General features: G+C 35.5%; 1 protein-coding gene across 1 annotated transcript in view; it reads left to right on the top strand.

The window, feature by feature from the left end:
• The window catches only part of Itga8 (integrin subunit alpha 8), a 169,632-nt gene that overhangs the window by 106,702 nt on the left and 40,054 nt on the right, over positions 1-22,876 (top strand). Inside the window, exons 22-25 of the mRNA XM_026408128.2 lie at positions 1,260-1,339; positions 6,373-6,453; positions 15,887-15,992; positions 18,778-18,936. Coding sequence (XP_026263913.2) covers positions 1,260-1,339; positions 6,373-6,453; positions 15,887-15,992; positions 18,778-18,936 — 426 coding nt within the window. The remainder of the gene's footprint in view (positions 1-1,259; positions 1,340-6,372; positions 6,454-15,886; positions 15,993-18,777; positions 18,937-22,876) is intronic.

Genomic DNA, 22,876 nt, shown 5'->3' with positions numbered 1-22,876 from the left:
ATGGCCTGACAGAAAAATTGCTCATTTGGAATTAGAAAGGACTTGCTTGTTACTGGAGCATGAGGGTGCACATGCTTTATAATTAAGATACATCTGGGTTTAAATACCAGCTTTGCCACTTATCAGCTATGATACCTTGGGCAAGTCACAGAGAAATGGGGAAAAACCTACTTGTAGAAAGGTTTGAAGAAAGACGCTGAGATAGTGTAAGTAAAGCTACTAGGATGGTGTTTGACCCTTAGCACATTCCATAAAGTCCAGTGAAACAATGAGGATGATCTATGACCAAAATGATAATTTACTCTTAGAGTATTATTGATTCTTATTAATATGTTTTTATAACTGATTCTATTCTCATACTATAGTAGCTGTGATTCTGGAGTCATTATGCATGGGTTTAAATTCCTGCTCTGTAGTTTATTGCTCTGCACCTGGAGCAAGACACTTAATCTCTTTAATCCTTAGATTGCTATTCATTTAAAAAATGTCAACCACTGTACCTATCTCAGAGTGCTTGTCTTGATTACAGGACATGAGGCACATTAGTAGAGTGCTTGAAAGAATAACATAATTTTATATACATGTTAACTATTATTCCAACTTCCTCATTTTATATTATTGTTTTCTCCATTTTTTAAATCTATTTTCAAATTATAAAACTAATAGAGCAAAAAAATAATAATAAGAGTAGTTTTTTTTAAAAAATGGAAATAAAAGAGGAAAAAATAATCCATACAACCATAACCCTAACCCAACATATTGTTGTGGAATACTTCCCTCCAGTACATGCCCACTCCCATGTGGTAATTTTTCCATACATAGACTTTTTAAAACCCATTACACAAAGAACTTTGTAACTTTTATTATTTGTTGTTCATTATTACATCAAAAGCATCACCCACATTATTGCATTGACCTTACAGCTATAATTTCAACAACTATATAATGTCTATCAAACAGAAGCATCATAGATTTCTGAACCAATCCTCTCATACATTTGGATTGATGCCAATAAATGCATTAGGGAGGTGACATAAAAAGAGAGGGTCCAGGACAAAATGTAGAGTGACCTGAATCTTCTGGACTCCTGAAGTCTGATTCCATGACTTCCTCTCAACTCTCAGCCACCCAGGGCAGAAGCAGATAAAAGGATATTACAGTGACTAAGGTTCGATTTTTGGAGGAATTACTTAGGAAATATTTTCACAGAATAACTTTGTATCCTTTGTGTGTTCTGTTGTTGTTGTCCTTGTTTACAGTATTCTCTGGGCCTCCGGTTTGCAGTTCCACGTCTTGAGAAAACCAACATGAGCATTAACTTCGATCTCCAAATCAGAAGGTTAGACCTTTCGATGCTCACATTATGGACAGCACTCACGAGCAGAGATTCATAGTATCTGCCACTTATAAGCTCTTTTATCTGAAAAATCCTTCTGAAATCAGAACCTAGACTTTCACAGATCAGTTATTCTTTATTTTTCTCAAATTATTTCAGTTTTTTCAACATTTTGGTTTTGACACAGAGACTGCATTTCATAGGCCACATTATGAGATAATCAGATTTTGTCCTGGACACCTCACTTCTCTTCCACTTTCCCACATTCCATGCACATGCCTCCCACCCCTACCACACTCCATAGTCTCAGTACAGCATCAGGTAATTACTGCAAATCTGCAAAAAAAAAAAAGCATAGATTTTGCATGTGCAATTTTGGGGGCAGAACCTTCTCCAGCAATGATAAACTGAGCCACATAGATAGCCATCCCCCTTTTCTAAGGATGATCCTGTTCAAGAATTCAGCTGTAACTTTGTCCTTTCATTGTCTATTCTGTTTGCTCCTTCATGGCCAAAAGTGGTATTTGATAAGCAGGAAGACCCACAGGTAGTGAGGCTGCAGGTCAGGGCTTCCTGGCTATGTACTTCGCCCATTAGCTGGGAATGGAATCAATTTAATGGCTCAAAAGCCATATTAAAAGAAAACAATCTAGGCATGGTGGTACACATGCAGGTGCCTTGTGAAGTAGATAGGTATTTTTGTGTGTGTGGTCTGTTTTATTCAGCTATTACATGACTGTGACTAAAAGACCCAACCAGAACAATTATGGAGAAGAAAAAGTTTCTTTTGGCCTCACAATTTCAGAGATCTCACTGCATAGACAGTAGCCTCCATTCCTTGGGGCTCGAGGTGAGGCAGAACATCATGGCAGAAGAGTGGTGGAAGGAGGCAGCTCACATGATGATCAGGAAGCACTTGCCAGATACAAAATTTATACCACAAATCCATGCCCCCAGGGACCCACCTCCTCAAGCCACACCCTACCTGCCTCAGTTACCACTCAGTTAACCCCCATCAGGGATTAATTCAATGGTTGGATTAAGGTTCTTATAATCCAATAATTTCTTCTCTAAACCTTCTTGCATTGTCTCACACATGAGCTTTTGGTGGATACCTCACATCCAAACCATAATATGGTGTAAAGTTTCAAAACTTCAAAAAACTCTGGTATAGATGCACATATGTGCCTTCCATAGTTATAATTTGTCAACATTTTGAATCCCTGTTCTAAAGATAGAAATGACTACAATTTGGTGCTTAGAATTTGGTTCTCTAATAGCAATGCAATGTGGCTAATCTCTAAATTTATCTTAATATCTTTCAAGAAGTGCCATTAGTATGCGATAACTTTTAGAAAAATTATTCTGTGCACCTGATTACCTTTTAGTACTACATCAATGAAAGGTTTAGAGGTTTTTTAAAATATATAAACTCTAGAAGAGTATAGCATATTTTTAAAAATATGCAACCTATATCACAAAATACCCCTCTTCACATTTTGTGATAGATCTCTTAGGAGGAAGTTATCCTAACTTAGCTTAGATATTCTTTTCTGACTTTACCTAGGTCTTTCTTGAATTTAACTTAAATATTTTCTGCTGAATCTTAGAACATTTTTATTTTCTCCAGATAGCAATGAGATCAGATGGAATGAATGTATTCAAAGAATATCTCTTCATGTTACCAAAAGATTATTAAATTGAGTTTTTATATTGGTAAAACTATGTATTTCCAAAAACGTTCAGATAGTTGTAAATATTTTCAGTTTGGAACTATTATGCTTGTATTACTGAGTTTACAGGGGAAAAGTGCCAAAGTGAAGGACCAACATCACTCTAGACTTTTGTCTGAAGCTTCTATTTCCCTCTATCATTGCCTATGCCATTGATCCTACAGGAGCATGAAGCTTTATGTACTTGGCGAAGGATATATCTCTCATAAAATACATGGCCTTATTTAGGAATAAAGTACCAAGCAAATTCTCTGATATTTCCTCCTTTCTCTTGATTGCAATTATGAATAAAAGAATGGAAGCAAACAGTAGTTAACTGAAGAGGTAAAAGGCAGTAGATGATATTGTAAATGCCACATCCAAATCCACCTTGTAGAGCATCACTTAAGTAATTAATTCAGTAATGAAATGTTGAATTGGACCGAAAATAGAAATGGGTACATACTTTAACATCCCCCTTCATCTAACAATGGATCATAATTATATTTCAGGTCTACTCATGACTCTTTTAACATTACACTAAAAAATAAGAATGCAAATATGCAGAAAGAACTGGAACATAGATAAAACATCAAATTCTCAAAATATATATTATAGAGATAAAATTGTTTGAGAATATTTTTAAAACTCAAATACTAAAAGTATTTAAGAGATGGACATTTATCTGCTTACACTGGCAGGCTCTGAAGATGTAAATAAGAATTGAGATGGGTAGTTTTATATTCAGTTTAACTGCATTCAAACCCAAAATAAATTAAACCAATGCTCTGAAACCTGAACTCTTATAACCATACTTTGATCACCATTACCTGTGCCTAATTCACTTTTCTACAAATAAAAAAAAAGAGAAATGGGCTTTATAAGTTAATAAGCTTAAAATATTTTCTATTAGCAAATATTTGAATTAACGGTCTTTCCATGCCCCTGATCTAAATGACATCAACATTTCCCTCCCTGGGTAGAGAGGTTCTCACACGGCAGTCTCCACATACAAACAGGGTTTTGCAATTATTCTTGAAGTTACTTCCTAAGTAGTGGTGAAATGTACATTATACTGTCTTTGCTGACATCCCAAGGACCACAGAAAAATTTTAAAAGAATGTTAGAAAATAGGAAACAATGGGAAAAAGAAAAATGGCATTTGGGTAACAAAGTGAAAAACATGTTTTTCTGTGGTTTATGCCATAGGACGTAGTCATGTAGAGGAAATCCATCCTTCCTTACATAACTCAGCCTTGTGGCAGTGATGGATCGCTTGTTTGAATGTAGTGGGGGTATTTGTGAGGGACACTTCCTTCCAGGAAGGTTAGAGAAACATCTAAGTTGTATATCAAACCTGGTTCCTTTATTACAAGGAGATCTTATCAACACCCATGGTACTCAGTAGCAAGTGTCATGGCATGCCTGTGTCACAGGGGATGATTCTGACTAACCTACCAGAGGGTTCGGACTCTGACTCTGCCATTGCTCTTGCTGCATCTTAAAACAGCCTCTGACAGCCTCATATTAGACTGAATCTCAAAGACAATTTCAACATTTGACCTTCATTTACATTTTCAGGGTATCATAGTGAATATGTTGTTCTCTAAACTAATTACCAACAAACTCAATGGAATTATTATGCAATAGCTTAAATGATACTTTTTTCATAATTCTGATTTCCACTACTGCAAAGCAGTAATGAACTGGAAATAGAAAAAAAAATCTGGTTAATCTGTGGAGCGAGGATATTTCAATTTCAAAACTAAAGAGTTACTCAATACATTTGGGACCATAAACTCTGCCACAAATAGAATTATTTGGTAATGATTTCTTGGTGATTAGAAATTTGAATCCTGTCTTTGAAAGAAGAAGAGGAGGAGAGGTGAGGAATGAAAAGAAGCTAGATAGAATAGATAATAGTTAAATGAATGGCCTGGAAACTGGAGTTCAAACTTCACTGAAAAAGTTCTTGTAGGCTCCTTCACAAGGTTAGCAGTGATGCTCCATTGCAGGAAATGAGCCTGGCACCTGCCTGTTTATATCTGTTATGTGTTTGCCGGGTGAATTGCCTTATCAGTGTAGACAATGGATCAGGACTTTGCAAAAGCATCATGGGAACAATTCTGTCTCTTCTTCCTTTGAAAACAGAACTTCATCCTGTTCTTTCCAGCTCCCACATTTTGAAAGCTTCAAAATCTAGACAGAAACTACCCCATTCCCATCACCATGGTGTCAAATCTTGTCCCTTAAATCCAAGTGAGATTCAATGATGAACAAAGAGGAAGCTTTTCTTAATGAGACCAGAATATAAATATGACCCATAAGTGGTAATGTGGCCACATCCCAGGTGGCTAAAAGCTGCCTAGTGACTTCAATGATAGCACAGAGGGACAACAAATGTAAATGGCCCAGTGACTGAGCCTCTTGGGAGGTACATTTTATTTTCCTTACAACACTGATTACTTAACACACCTGTTTTTTTGGAGTTTAATTTTCATATCTAATCACATTTGCTTGAGGGAATAAAACAGCAAAATTAAAAATAATTTGGTCACTGTTCAAAGAAATATTATAGTAAACACACACTTTCCAGCTTGAGACTCTTGATGCTTTTCAGAAAGATCCATGTCACCTCTGAATGGCCTGTTTATGAAATGCCCAACTTCCTTGGGTCTCGTTTCTCCTTGCCATTAGCCATGTTTCCAATTCACTCCCCACTCCTCTCCCAGACAGTGAGTATGCCATGAACATACACTTATTTTAACATTAACTTAAGAAATAAACCAAGAGGAAGATAAAATTGCTGCCAAAACAATGTATGGTATGAGGCATTCCAGAGCCAAACACAAATGCTTTTTCAATTAAGTGCTGCTCTGGATTATTCATGCCAGTTCCCCTCTTTATAAGCATGGAAAATCAGGAGTTGACTGTGTTGTCGTTTCCCATTTGATGGGCAGTGAACATGATGCTCAGAGATGCTAAGGAATTTGTCCAAGGTAGAAGCCAGAAAATGAACTCAGCTAAATGCCTTTTTGCTTTAGCCAATGAAACTAAAAAGCGTTGGCTTCTCTAGATCTGTATTGTATTTCCAGATAAAGTGTCTCCTCATGGAAAGTTGTTTCCTTACTGTTGGTCGTAAAAGATCTTAGCATTGCCCTGTACAAATGGTTATGATTTTGTAGAATGAATATATCATTGTTTTCTGAATGATCAGGTTAGGAATGTGTGTTGCTCTTGTGATCACCAGAATGTCTTTTAGGGTCACATAGTGTGTAACACACCTGAGGAAATATATTTAAATAATGTATCATTGTGTTTTAGTTCCAACAAGGACAATCCAGACAGCAATTTTGTGAGTTTGCAGATCAACATCACTGCTGTAGCTCAAGTAGAAATAAGAGGGTAAGTAATAAACAAGACATAAAAATAATATAATAGCATGCAGTAGCAGTAGTGGTAGTATGGCTCCATGTATGTAAAGACTTATGATGAAATACTGGTAAAGATTATATAGAGAGGCTGGGGATATATCTCAGTGGGTAGAGTGCTTGCCTCACATGCACAAGGCTCTGGGTTCAATTCCCAGCACCACACACACACATACCAAAAAAATTATATGAAATATTCCTAATGTATTAGAGATCACAATTTGTTACTAGTTTGCATTCTTTTCTACTCATCACTAACATTCTATCAAAAAATACAGTAAACTTTGTATAATAATTAACTCTACGTATGTCAGAACATCAGTGAATTCCCCAAACTGACAGTTCAACCTATAAAAACCAGTTGATGAGAAGCTAGATAAAATAGACAACAATATGATTGCCTGAAAATAAGGTCACTTTTCAATAATTATTTTAGACACAGTGACAATTTAGCCTCACTCTATCACACATTGAGTTTAATAAATAACTAACTCTCAGGTGCAAGGGTGGATGGAATATACATTCTGTATTTTTCCCTTTGGTCTTGTACTTTGAGGAAGGTGCCAATAAGCAGTCAACTGAGAGACAGGAGGAAAGTGGTCAGTGGACTGGCCAAGTTCTTATCTTGTACAAATATGGAATCCATTGATCTTGTTATGGTAATTCTGCTGTTTTCAGAACAATCAAGGACTTGGTTAAAAAATGTCAACTGGTGTTTTGGACCAATCATCCTTGGGGTTCCAGAATATTGGTTCCCTTCCTTTTCCACAGGTCCTGAATGGTTTACACTCCGCCACGATAACAATGGATTTCTACATTTCCAGAGCCATTCTCCATGGGCCTTCTTATGGCTGTCCCATGGTGCTCTCACAGGGACCCTGCCCAGCTGTCTGGGTACCACTGAGCACCCCCCCCAGTGGATTAAATGATGATGATGATGATGATAACATAATATTATTATCAATACTGCCCAACGTTTATCACCATTTTCTGTGTACTAGTCCATGTATTACATCTTATTACATAGTAGTATCCTAGTACAAATAAAAGAATTATGGTACAAGAATTCAAAGGCTATACAGGAAGAAAATAGCCAGAATATGTACATTGGCAACTTGTCTTCAGAGCTCATGCTCAGGAATGAGCATGCTGTCCTGTCCTGCCTATGAGACAGAGTTTTTTGGGACCCTGTCTATAAAATTTATATATGTATGCTCTGTGATTTTTGTATTCAAACCAGTATTTTTATTTTTACCCAATTTTGTGCACATACTTGTAGTTCATTCATTTTAACTGCACAACAGTCTTACATTGGAAATATAGAACATAATTAATTCATCCATTCTACTTTTGATGAAAATTTGGAACTTTTCTTTTCTCCTTTTTTTACAAACTTTTTCATGCATGTCTTCCAGTACACAATGGACAAATGTCAGCCAGGCGTTATGTTAAAAACTGGAATTTCAGGATCAGAGAGTTTACACCATTTAACTTTACTAAATAATTTCAATCTCTTTTTCAAAATAGTTATGTCAAGTTGCACTCCTACCATAAGTGTATGAGAGTTTTCATTGCTACACATTATCAGATAAAATGGTCCAGTTTTTAATTTTAAGCCATTGATGGATAAGAAAGAATATGTAACTGATAGTTTGATATGCAGCTCCCTATCCTTAAATGAAATTGAGATTTTTTATAGGTTCATGTCTCTTAGTTATTCACATTCAGAAAAATTCTTGTTAATATTATGTACATATTTCTTCTGAAAAGGATTGACTTTTTCTTGTCAATGCACAGAACTTTGTTTCTATTCAAGAATTTAGACACTAATCTATTAATTACATATGCTGCAAATATCTTTTCACAATTTATGGGGTCTGTGGGTTTTTTAAGTCACATTTACTTAGTTATAAATTATATACACTAAAATTCAGCCTTTTGGGAGTCCAGTTTGAAGAGCTATAAAACCATAAAAACTTTCAATATAGAACAGTATCATCACCCCAGTAATTCCTATAGATTCTTTTCTAGTCAGTCCTTCTCCTGCACTCTGGGAATCTTGATCTATTTTTTTGTCACTGTATTTCTATCATTTCCAGAATGTCACATAAATGGTCTCATTCATTCAGAGTACACTTGGCATAACGAATTTGAGAAGCATCCATTTTCTCACCTGTATCGGTAGTCTGCTTCTTTTTTTGCTGGGAGGTATTCCATTATATGATGTCCTGCAAGGTGTTTGTTATATGGTGAACATATAAGTTGTCTATAGTTTGGGGCTGTTAAGAATAAAGCTGCTATTAGCATTCACAGCCAGGTCCCTGTTGAGAATTTTGTTTTCACAAATGGATATACTGATTTCTTCAGGATGTATATGTTTGTAAGAAATTGCCCAACATTTTCCAGAAAGGTTATGTCATTTCCATTTTGAATTCTCACTAGCAATGGATGAGAGTTCTCTAGTCATGTTCATCTTAGCCACCATGTTTTGTTTGTTTATATTTAGTCACTCTAATAAATGTGTAGTATATCTCCCTGAGGCTTCATTTTCATTTGCTTAATGATTAGTTGTATTGAGCAATCTTTCAATGCCTATTTTCAACTCTTTTTTTGATAAAGTGTCTCAATTTTTTTTATTATGTGATTGTTTGTCTTTTTCTTACTGAGTTGTAGAAGTTCTTTACATATTCTAGATAGAAAATCATTCATCGGTTACATGTCCTGAAAACATTTTCTCCCAGTCTAAGGTATGGCTTTATATTTTCTTAGCTGTGTTCAAACAAAAATTTCTAAAGTTTGCATGAAATCCAATTGATTAATTTTTTCACATTTTGTGCTCTTTGTATCCTTAGAAATATTTTGCCTTTCCAAAGTCACAAGTATTTTTATCCTCTGTGTTTTCTACCAGAAGTTTTATAATCCTAGATTTTACATTTAAGTCTCTGATTAATTTTAAGTTAATTTTGTATTTGGTGTGAGGTAAGAGCTGAAGATTGTCCATTAATTATGAATCCACCAAACAGATTGATCCATTGATGAGATTAGAGCCCTCATGATCCAATCATCTTCAAAAGACTCACATGTAAACACTGTTGCCTTGGAGATCAAGCCTTCAATCTATGAGCTTTTGCGGGGCAGGGGGGCAGGGCATATCAGATCCAACCCATACAGTACTATTATTTTCCTATAAGACTTTCAGTAGCATTCTAAAATTTTGACGTTAAATTTTCATTGTAAATCAATTCAAAATATTTTTAAATTTCTTTTATGATTTCTTCTTTAAGTCATGAGTTGACTTATGGGAAAATATTTGTTTGATTTAGATTTTTGGAGCTAATCTAGATGTTTTATTTTTGTTGATTTCTGTTTCTGTTCTAGCTCTTGATGAGAAAAAAACACTGTTTTTAAAAGACAAGAAAACATAAGCAATTTTTTTTACTATTATATTTTTACTTTTTAAGGTATTTGGAATTAAACCAAGGGAAGCTCTACCTCTGAGCTACATCCCCAGCCTCCTCTTTTTTTAGATTAATTTATTTAATTTTTATTTCAATTTGTTATATATGACAGTAGAATGCTTTACAATTCATATTACACATATAGAGCACAATTTTTCATATCTCTGGTTGTATACAAAGTATATTCACCCCATTCATGTCTTTATACATATACTTAGGGTAATGATGTCTGTCTCGTTCCACCATCTTTTCTACGCCCAGCCTCCTCCCTTCCCCTCCTACCTGTTTGCCCTATCTAGAGTTCATCTAATCCTCCCATGCTATGCCTCCCAATCCCACCATGAATCAGCCTTCTTATATCAGAGAAAACATTCAGCATTTGGTTTGGGGGGATTGGCTAACGTCACTTAGCATTATATTCTCCAATTCCATCCATTTACCTGCAAATGCCATGATTTTATTTTCTTTTATTGCTGAGTAACATTCCGCTGTGTACCACAGTTTCTTTATCCATTCATCCACTGAAGGGCATCTAGGTTGGTTCCACAATTTAGCCATTGTGAATTGTGCTGCTATAAACATTGATGTGGCTGTGTCCCTGAGGTATGCTGTTTTTAACTCCTTTGGGTATATACCGAGGAGTTCGATAGCTGGGTCAAAAATGGTGGTTCAATTCGCAGTTTTCCAAGGAATCTCCATACTGCTTTCCAGATTAGCTGCACTAACTTGCAGTCCCACCAGCCTTTTCCCCCACGTCCTCTCCAACACTTTTGGTTATTTGTATTGTTAACAGCTGCCATTCTGACTGGAGTGAGATGAAATCTTAGAGTAGTTTTGATTTGCATTTCTCTAATTGCTAGAGATGTTGGACATTTTTTCAAATATTTTTTGATTGATTGTATATCCTGCTCTGAGAAGTGTCTTGGCTCATTTATTGATTGAGTTATTTATTTTTTTGTTTTGTTTTGTTTTTTGATGTTAAGGTTTTAAGTGCTTTATATATCCTAGAGATTAGTGCTCTATCTGATGTGCTTGAGGTAAAAATTTGCTCCCATTCTGTAGGCTCTCTATTCACCTAACTTATTATTTCTTTTGCTGAGAAGAAGCTTTTTAGTTTGAATCCATCCCATTTATTGATTCTTGGTTTTAAGTTTTTCACTATAGGAGTCTTATTAAGGAAGCTCGGGCCTAATCCGACATGATGGAGTTTGGGGCCTACTTTTTCTTTCATTAGGTACAAGATCTCTGATTTAATTCCTAGGTCCTTGATCCACTTTGAGTTGAGTTTTGTGCATGGTGAGAGATAGAGGTTTAATTTAATTTTGTTACATGTGGATTTCCAGTTTTCCCAGCACCATTTGTTGAAGAGGCTATCTTTTCTCCAATATATGTTTTTTGGTGCCTTTGTCTAATATGAGATAACTGTAATTATGTGGGTTTGTCTCTGTATCCTCTATTCTGTACCATTGGTCTACAGATGCCAATACCATACTGTTTTTGTTACAGTTGCTCTGTAGTAGAGTTTAAGGTCTGGAATAGTGATGCCACCAGCTTCACTCTTCTTGCCAAGGACTGCTTTGGCTATTCTGGGTCTCTTATTTTTCCAGATAAATTTCATGATTGCTTTTTCTATTTCTATGAGCAATGTCATTGGGATTTTGATTCGGATTGCATTGAATCTGTATAGTACTTTTGGTAGTAGGGTCATTTTGACAATATTATTCCTGCCTATCCAAGAACAAGATAGATCGTTCCATCTTCCAAGCTCTTCTTTAATTTATTTCTTTGGCATTCTGTAGTTTTCATTGTAGAGATCTTTCACCTCTTTTGTTAAGTTCATTCCCAAGTATTTTATTTTTTTGAGGCTATTATAAACAGGGTGATTTTCCTAGTTTCTCTTTCTGAGGATTCGTCACTGATTTACAGAAATGCCTTTGATTTATGGGTGTTGATTTTATATCCTGCTACTTTGCTGAATTCATTTATTAGTCCTAGAAGGTTTCTGGTGGAATTTTTTGGGTTCCAGCACTCTCTTTTACACCTTTTTTTGGAGACAGGATCTCACTAAATTCCACAGCTTGAACTAAGCAATGCTTCTGCCTCAGCCTCTTAAATTGCCAAGATTACAGGTATTCACCACCATGACTGGCACTATCTTATTTTTATATCTTTTCAAAATTTTCAGCTATTATATGTGAACTTCTATCTTCTTCTTTAAGCTTGGCTTAGCTTAATTTGGCTAACCAAAAATAAGTGGGAAGTGTTTAGCAATTCCAAAATAAATTTAAAGTTGGGAAATATTTTTATTTAATAAGTCATAACTCAATCCAAAGCTTAATGGATCTGTCTTTATTTTCATATATTTATTTTATGAGATGCATTTCTGCCATCACTTACAGTAAAAATAAAAGAAGAAAATTTCTATTCAATTGTGCCAGTAATCCAAACAGTTTATTAAAGTTAGTTTTCTCACATGGGTACAGTTATTTTAATTGTTACATTAATGTCCAAAGTCTGTTCTCTAAGACAGTATTGAAGTTCTTTTGGACTATTTTATATAGTAAAACTCTTTCCTCTGAATATGCAGCAAAAATATTTGTTCCAGTGTTTATTTCTTCAAGGAATGAACAGTTGCTATGCTAAACACCTTCCATGTTCAATCTTAAGAAAAATTTTATTTTCTTTTGTCCAATAGTATTCATCTGAACATATTTTATCACATGCTATCTTCTATAGTATTTTTTCCTTAATTTACTGTTGCTCTTACAGTTTTAAAAATAAACCAAAATGGATTTTTGTTGAAGCTGAAAATTGTAGATAACCACTTCATTCGTTTCGTAGCTAGATAACACCAACATTGACTTTGGCCCAATTTATATGCCATTTGTTGGGACAAAGGATCAATTTAGCATAGCTCTGTGAGAAGTAAATTTGGCCACTAGAGACATCAAAACATATATTGAGCTTATGAAAAGATAAATTTCAGGATTTGTGAAATAATCAGAATAGGATGGGTTTGTATTAGGAAGGATCATGATCTAACCAAGGTCTATATAGGATACTGTCCACAGCATTGTTCAGACAATAAATGAATGTCTTTGCTATTTGAAAGTAATAGGATTTCAAAACAGAGTTCACAAAATACTACCAGACCCTCAGACTTGAACTTCTGGACAGCATACATACTTTAACCTGTCAAAAACCTAGTTCCTTTATTCCAGAAAAGTTTCATTTCAGGAAAATTAGGTTAATATAAAACACATACCAAAAATTCTTATAGCAATTTATTGAATTAACCCCAAACTGCAAACAACCCAAATTTCCTTCAACAGGTGAATGATAAATGAACGGTGATACATCCATATCATAGAATATTATGAATTATTGATAGATGGACAACTTGAATGGGACTCAGAATTATACAAAGTGGAAAAAGCCAATCCCAAAAGGCTCTCTACTGTATGTTTTCATTTACATAACATTCTTGAAATGACAGAATTGTAGAAATGTGGAACAGATTAGTGGATGTCAAGAGAGAAAGGGAGGATGGGGACACAGGGAAATAAGTGTAGCTATGAAAGGCTTTCTTTGTGGAAATAAAAAAATGTTCTGTATCTTAACTAAATCAATGTCAATATTCTGGTTGTGACATTATATACAATAGCACACCTTGTTTTAGAAGATGTTACCATTGGGGGAGATTGATTTGTGGGTATAAGGGATTTTTTATATTATTTCTTATAAATTGCATGTGAATCCACATTATCTCATAATGAAATTTAATTTAAAAAAAAAACTATTCCTTGCTTCCAATTCCCTTCTGATATCCAATGCTACAATTAACAGTACACCAATCTTTTTACTAACTGTGGATCTCCAAGGATAATGCTCTAGCCTCTATTTTAGAAGGGAGGAATATTCAACAGATGTAGTTAGATTACTGCACAGGCTGCTCATTCCAAGAAAATTAGAATATTGTATTTTTTTCTTGATGATTTGCTTTCTTCTTTATAAAAAGCTTCATGTTGAAACAATAGTGTGCCACTGATTTACTTGGGACCCATTCTTTTCCATGGTTTCCCCAGCTTTTAATCAGTCTTCAATGGATAAATAAATAAACCATACTGTTATGACCCTTTTTAATGTTTATTTTTCTGTGCTCCACGATAAATTATATTTATTCATACATTTCTACTTAAGTTTTGTTACAGAGCCCTGACAGGAAGTTAAAGTTGTGTTTACTAAATATCATTGCAACTTAGTGGCCCCTAAAGTCCACATGAGTAGGCAAGCTGTAGTCCTCACCTGCAGCTCACCCATTATTCTCTGTACACCAGTTTTCCTTTTGTGTATAAAATGAAAAGTTTTGATTACATTGTCTCCATAGTACCCGTTAAGGTCTAAAAATTTGATTTTGTAATCCTAGAGAATTTATAACCAGTCCTATAGGATTAAAAACCATAAGAGCCAAAATTTCAGAGAAAATGTATTCAGGTCTATGTTTGTTCTCTATGAAAAAAAAAATTTCCAGAGATGCACAATAATGAATGTTGAACATGAACTCCCCTCTCTATTGCCAAGCTGAGAATAAAGTAAAGATTTGGGTAGGGAAGCTGGCAAGGCCTTTGGGAATGGAACTCATGATCTCTGAGATTCTATCTGATGAAAGCAACACACCATGTCCTGTGCTCTTCTCCCCACTATATCCCCAGGTTTGAGCATAACATGATTTAATCAAATCAAGCAGGAAAAGAGAACACAGCATAATGACAAGAACAGGGCATGATGACAAGCCAATTTGAATAAGTGATTTTTGAGGTGTCAGCACAGCATAGCTGAGCCCTACACTTCTTACTTAACAGTTACATATTAAGGACATGCAAAGGGACTATAAATTTACAATCTAATAACATTTTGTGGGTTGCCCATTTTGAAATGCCCTTCTCCCACCCTAGAAAACAATGCACCCAAATTAACTTTGACCACAAGCATTGGAGATGTTTTCCAATTGTCTGTGGTATACAACCCAAACAGTTTATCATAATTTTCAAGATGAAGCAATACAGACATACTGACTTTAAGTTATTTGCTTTGGGTCATAATTTAACACAATAAGTTGTACTTTCTACCTTGGGAAGAGATTACCCCCAAGGAGGAGAAAAACCAGTAACCTTTAAATTTCCTAGAGACTGTAGTAATTATTGGATATCCCTAAAATGGCATTTGGGACTCACCCTTGCATTCTCTACTCTAGAACTCAATCATGCTTCATTTTGTTCTGGCTCTAAACCTGGTCTGGTGAGAGGTCTGATTGCATTCATAGGAAACTGAAAAAAATACCTAGGAAAAAGGAATATACAATGACTGCTTTCTATTCTGAAGTCTTAAACCAGAAACAGTATTTCTTTACAACTGGACATCTATCACAGAGGATTCTAGAAATTTACACACACACACACACACACACACACACAGAGAGAGAGAGAGAGAGAGAGAGAGAGAGAGAGAGAGAATCTCACTTTGCAATATGACTTAAAGCAAGGATTATATAATCTTTAAACACAGAAACATACACACACAGGATGGATGGATGGATGGATGGATGGATGGATGGATGGATGGATGGATAGAATGATAGGTAAATGGACAGATGGATGCATAATATTCAATTACTCCTCTCAAGAATGCTCTCTGCTATGCCTCCTGGTGTCCAAGGATGAGGTGCTATAAAATAGTTGATCTCTGAATAGGAACAAATGTTTCAAATCCTCCACTAATTCCTTCAGTCATTTTGTTGAACTTCACTTCCAGTGTTTTTCCTTGTAGACAAATATCTTTTGAAATAAATTGAAAGCCACCTGCTTTGTCTGATGACAGTGCAGTGTACACTAGTGAAACATTCCTCCCCTGGGCCATCAGTAGCAATTAACACAGCACTCCATATTTCAGAGTATCCCACCCTCCGCAGATCATTCTGCCCATTCATAACTGGGAACCGGAAATGGAGCCCCACAAAGAAGATGAAGTTGGACCATTGGTGGAGCATATTTATGAGGTAGGTTTTTTTTTTCCCCCTTTGCACTGGGAATTGAACCCAAGGATGCTTTATCATTGAGCTTCATTCCCAGAGATTTTGTTTTTTTGAGACAGGATCTCAATAAGTTGTTGAGGACCTCACTAAATTGCTGAGGCTAACCTCAAATTTAGATCCTCCTATGTCAGCCTCCCGAGTTTCTGGGATTACATGCATATGCCACTGTACCCAGCTGGGTAACAATTTTCTATTAGCTGTTTTCTAAAGTGTGGCCCTAAGCTCATCTGATAGTGAAGTTGTATTAGGGTTTTATTTTTATGTTCTTTATTAACAAACATACAGCATTTTAAAAGACACCAATCCAAGTTTTGAGCTTTATATACTATTTAGATTCATGCTTTTATGCTATCACATTTCAGTGGGTGGTGGGAGATGTTCTGGGCACTCACAAACATGGTCACTTCTCCTTGGTGGTGAGAGCCATTACATGGTAAAAAATATTTTATCTTCTTACTGTTTTTCTTTATTTAATTGCTCTTTGTTTGCTCTCTTTTTAATATTTGAATAGCCTATACATAAAAATGTCTAACTCCCTAGACTCTCTTTCATTTCAGATAACCTTAAAACCCACCCATTGATGGTCGCCAATTAGAAGGTGCCAGATAGAAAACTTTATTAATTTTTCTTGTACTAAAAAAATGTACATGAGATATAATACATGAGATGGGTGTGTCGCAGACATCTAAGAATAAATTTATTTTTCATTCAAATAACCTGATTAGAAATTAACAACTTATTTTGAAGTTTTAAGTAGTCTGTTGATTAGTAAAATATTTTCCAGAAGCAAATAAGCAAAACATGAAAAGAACCTGATGTTCTTTTCCCATTTTAAGTCTTACATTGTGAACAAAGTAAAGATTTATTGACATGGAGCTATTTAATTTTTTTTTTTTTTTTTTTTTTACAATTAGAAACCAACACATAGTAAAGGGTTAGTTTATTCATTGTTCAGCTTTTTGGTTTGGTTTGTTAATAAAGTTAAGGCAATTAGTGGAGAGTAGTTATTCCTTTTCAAGAGTATAGAAAGTGAATTTTGATAAAATGAAGTTCTAAGATGTTTTCTGATTGAGGTACCTTCTCGAGAGTGGTAATGCCTTATGTTCTTTTCCTATGTAACTTATGCCATCAATTCAATGATTCTAGCTTTGACTTTCATCTCAAGCTACAGGGTCACGAATAGCATTCTCTCAGGGCAACTATAAAGCCATTTCCAAACTGAAGAGCTGTTTCCATAAGTGGGGGGAAAGCCTCAAGTCCTGAGTAGGATTAGCCTGGAAACCTCTATTATCTGCCCAAACTGCAGCTCAGGTTTGCAAGCCCTGTCCAGAGCTGGATCAAAGTGTGGCCCTAAGCTCATCTGATAGTGAAGGGATAACCCCGTCCCAGTGGCATTCAGATCAAGAACCTCACCAAAAAAATGAAAAGCTGTCAAATAATTTATTAAATTTGTGTGTGCCTGTTTCTGCTCAAGAAAGTTGAAACTTTATAGTTTGCAAAAAACACTCAGACTCAATCATTCCCAGGGTAGTGCTGTTTCTGATCTTAGCATAAAGAGATCATAAAAGTTTAGGGTAATTACCAGCAGTGCCAAAAGCAATCATCAAATGTTTCTTACATGCTAATCTCATGTCTCATAATATACGGTACCAATGAATGCCATACTTCTTTGATAATGTCAGCTAAATAGGCCACCTAAATAAGCAAAAAAAAATTCTTGTTTCATAGAGCATGATAATTATCAGAACTGTGGGGCTGAGGGGGGAAGATCCTTGTTAACTTTGAAGTGAATTTCTAAGTCCATGATAAATCTAAATATGCTTAGTGTTTTTGGCAAGCTATTTTGTGTACTGTGAATATGGGATTTGTGTGTTAACAACATCCATCTCTTTACTCAATGTGGCCTTTTTTTCCTTGGGATTTGCTGATTAAAACAAAAGTAGCTCAGCTTTGAAATGTGCAAAATGAACTGTAGTGAACACCGGCTGGCTTTTGCCCTTGATGGATAACCATTTTCCAGAGAGTAAAAGAGAGTGCATCACATATGGTTGCAATTGACAAGTAGTCAGGGAACAAAAGGCAGATTTCAAATATAAAGAAAAAATCAGTAGGTTTTGAAAGCATTTAATTATAATTGCATTTCTAGTACTAATAATACAAATTCAAGGTAACCATTGCAATTATCAGACATGGTTAATATAGGTTGGGCTGGGCAAATATAGGTTGGGCATGCCTATTCTGAAAATCAAAAATGTTTTCCAAAAACCTAAACTTTTTAAGACCTGACATGATATCACAAGTAGAGAATATCATACTTGACCTCATGTGATGGGTCACAATGAAAGATTACGTTTAGGTTTCAGGTGAATACGAATTATCAATGAATTTTGTGTCTAGAGTTCAGTCTCATCCCCAAGATATCCCATTATATAAGTGCAACATTCCAAAATCCCAAACACTTCTGGTCCCAAGCATTTTGGGTAAAAGATGTTCAATCTGTATGATCTTCAGTGAAGAAATCCACTTTCAGAGCTTCACAGACCAGACCAAAGAGTTTTTTCTAAACACTATCACATCACGCTTTCAGAGTTCCTGATTCCAATATGGACTTTTTTCTTCTTTTTCATATTTGCTAGAGTTATTATCATGATGACTTACAACCAATAGCACATAGGTACAGGTCGACGGAGTTGGATTTCATATCCCCACCTTGAACTGTACCATTCCATAATCTGTCACTTGCTTACAGCTGCACAATATTGGACCAAGTACCATCAGTGACACCATTCTGGAGGTGGGCTGGCCATTCTCTGCACGGGATGAGTTTCTCCTTTATATTTTTCATATTCAAACTCTGGGACCTCTTCGGTGTCAAACAAGTCCTGATATCAACCCACAAGATATAAAGGTAAGAGTCTGGTCTAATCATAGCTTTATATACTTTTTATAGTAAGGAAAAAGTAAAAATGGCTGATTGTTTAAAATTAAAATAGCACAGTAATTTTATGTTGCCTCAATGATCATTGATCAGAGCTTTCCTTTTTAGTTTTCCAATTAAGCACCAAATTTAAATGTCACTCCTAAAAAACTTAAATTTTCCTAGGTTTTATTGCTCATAGTAACTTGTGATTATTTAGCCCATTTCAATATGCATCTTTTATGTAGGGTTTGATGAGCAGCATCACCAAATCAAAATCATTAATAGATATGTAATGTTTTGGAGAATTAGTAAAAAATTCTATTTTTGAAGTCTTTTTGGTATATTTCCATAAGACACAAGCATCTTTGCCAGAAAGGGCTCTTCCAGCTGTTGCCAATAGCAAGTGGTAAAATGCAAGAATTTGCCAAAGGCTTCTCTACTCCCTGAAAACCCCCAGACTGGAAGCTTATGGAGAAACCTAAAGCAGCAGTGTGCTGCATCTCTTAAATGCTTCCAAATCACCTGGGGATCTACTGAAATGCAGGGTCTGGAGGACCCTCACATTCCACCTCTCTGCAAGCTCCCACCTCCTGTGCACGTGATGGTCTGCTGGAGTTCATTAACAAGGAGCTCAAGTGTCCAAAGAGCTGATCCCATCCAGATTAAGATCCAAATTTGGCTTAGGTTCCTTTTGGGAAGGAAAGAAACGAATTAGCATAAGCCCTAGAAAATGTCACATTTGTATGAAAACAAACAAAACAAAAAAATTGGTTAATCAGATGGTGTCCTCAGAAGACAATGTTATTTAAGAGCAAATATTCCCTTAGTAGCTACAGGAACACAGTAACTATGGGGCAAGGGCAGGTTTCCTGAAGTATTTGACTTAACCATCTGGGGCAAAGGGTAGCTTTGACCCTGGGCCCAGGCATTGGGTCACTGGGAGTCATAATAGGCTTTCTGTGTCAACCCATATGCCTCCTTATTCAAAGACAGGAAGACAAAAAGGAGACTCAATGGTAAAGGACTTGTGGGGCAACAGTCTATTTCTTCATGGAGAAACAATAAATAAGGCCACTGGTATTCCATAAAGTTATTTAAAATACTTGCTCCCTAGGATTCCCCCCTCCCCATTTCCTCTTTCTTCACTCTTCATTGGGATAATTTTAACATCCTAAGAGACTGTAGCTCCTTATACAATAATGTCTTCAAATATTGATGTATAACATTGAAGTATTTCAAACTTTTTCATATTCTTCTTTTTAAATTAAAATTTTTATTTGTTTTAATGACCTTGACATATCATACATTTGAATCAGATGGGATATAATTTCTCATTTTTCTGAGTGTACAGGTTGCAGAATCATATTGGTCATGTAGTCACGTATATACACACAGTAATAATAATGTCTGTTTCATTTTACTATTGCATATTCTATTCTGTATTTTTCATGTACTATATTTTGTCATGGATTCTTAAAGCACATGATAATGCGGAAAACTTCTCTCTCTGAGTGCAATGTTTAGTTTATATCTGACACTATTTATATATGTTTGTATATATTGTGTAACTTGTTTAATGTTCACTATATTGGTTTGAGTTATTTTTTTTCTTTGTGGCAATTAAACAATCATTTACAGTGACTGGAATAGTACTAATAGATAACTTGCTCAAATGTTGACAGATTCATGAAAACCAAGTGGTAGTATACACTAAGCACCTGGTATCCAGGACTTCCCACTTATTCTGTACATACTCATTGATTTTCATTAAGAACCTGTCCATAGCTAGAAATTTTTTTAAAATGCAACTTCTGCTCATTTTCTAAAGTTCTAAACTCCTAAAAATGAATATAATATTTGGTAACAAAATTGCAACAGATCTCTAAAGTAACTAATTAGAATAATATATGAATTCTTAAAATTCTGAATTCAAGAAAAGGTTGAAACAACATTACTTAAAGGTTCTCAAAGTATGTCTACCTATATTTAATATATGCCCTGAAAGTCTAAAAGACTTTTTATCAATAAATAGAAAATAAAGTGGATAACCAGCATATTTCAAACCAATGGCTATAAACAATTGAAAACATTTGAAAATTTTTTTCTCTTAAGATATTAAATAATTTCTTGGTCAAATTGCTACTAATTCACTTGGCAATTTATTTCTTCCTAGAGAATGGAAAGATAAACTGTATTTTCTGTCTTAAATACAAAGTAGAAATTAGTGAAAAGGAAATTGTAGTTATATATATGTTCTTATATATGTTCTGAAGTTATATATATGTTCTTATCTTCAGCACAATAGGCATCAGACATTTCTGATTTTTTAAAATAATTTTTTATAACTTTATTTTATTTATTTATTTATTTTTATGTGGTGCTGAGGAAAAAAAAAAAAAAACCCAGCACCTCACTAGGCAAGTGGTCTACCACTGAGCCACAACCCCTGCCTGACATTTCTGATTAATATCAATTTTAAATTCTTGCATCAAAGCTAATTGCTGGTTTGTTTTTATTTGTTTGTTTGTTCTGTTTTTTTAACATGGTATAGAAAGTTTTGTTTTTTGGTAAGAAGCAGAGAAAGCAGGTTTAGTAAAAGGACCAGGGAGGCAGAATTATACTTGTTAAAGCAAGAATCAAATCCCAATATTCAGGCTTGATTCACCCAGGAGTAAGTTACAATTCCTCCTACTTATGCTATGGAGCGAGTGTGTTCTGTCCCCTCCAAAACTCATGACAAAATTTGGTCCTCAGGGTAATGGTGTTGAGAGGTTGTGGGGCTTTCATGAGGACTTTGATTCACAGGAGCTCTGCCGGCATGAAAGGGATGAATGCTGTTCTTTCAAGTTAGTTCTCCGTAAGGGGTCCCCTAATGTGGCCGTAAGCCGTTAGTAGAAGCGGTTCCTCCACTTGCTCTCGCTTCCTCTCTCCATGGGACTCCTTCCATTCTTCCTCCATGAAGCTGCACAGGTGCTGGCTCCGTGCTCTTGGACACCCCAGCCTCCAGAGCATGAGCTAAAATAAATTTTCTTTTATAAACTCTCCAATCACAGTTATTCTCTTTTAGCAATAAAACGGACTAAGACCATTTGCTGTACAGTTTCTTTATAAGGAGAAGGACAGGTGGTAAGTGCTTCTGACACATCTGTGTTTGCGAACAGTCCAGTTTCCACACATCCTTCTGCCTCCTGAGGATGTTCCACACACACTGGACCAACCCTCCAGATGTTCCATGGCCTGACATAGAGAACCTTCATAGAGAAGCCAAGGGATTTTCACAATTCTCTCACCACATTCTCCTCCTCAGCCACTCAGTTGATTTCCCTTCAACCAAATCCCTTTCTCCAATGTTAGACACGCATCTTAGCCAATTTTGTCTTAGCCAATTTCTTTCTCCCATGTATATTCTTACTTTTGCTCAATTATTACTGAAAAGAGACCTCTCCTCTCAGCCCTTTCACAGATTTCTAAAAAAATCTTATCATAAAAAAGAAACTATCCAGATTTTCTTAGAAGCATCTTCTAGGCCACCCACTTCAAGGAACCAGTGCCACCAATCTAAAACCTTTGAAATGTCCCAGATATCGCTTAGAATCTCTACAAAGCTTCCGCAGACTTTCTCATTTTCCTCCGATTAAACTTATTTCCACCTAAATATCAGCATTCAATATCATATACTTAACACAATGAGTTTTTTTTACCCTATTTTTTAAATTATCCATATGGCCACAGTCCTGGATACTATTATTTTTATTGCAAATACACAGTTTTATGGCATCAAAACCATATTGAGGCTTAAGTAGGCTTTTTGTGGACTGGCTTGAGAACTGAACTACCATTCGAAACATCATTTCTAAAGAGAAATGCATTCTGAATGCCAAACATCCAGCCCAAAGCTTTCTGAAATCCAACCCATCTACAAACTGAA

This window comes from Urocitellus parryii, chromosome 9 (genome assembly GCF_045843805.1).
Source record: "Urocitellus parryii isolate mUroPar1 chromosome 9, mUroPar1.hap1, whole genome shotgun sequence".
NCBI lineage: Eukaryota > Metazoa > Chordata > Mammalia > Rodentia > Sciuridae > Urocitellus > Urocitellus parryii.
This window is presented reverse-complemented; position numbering and strand designations above follow the sequence as displayed.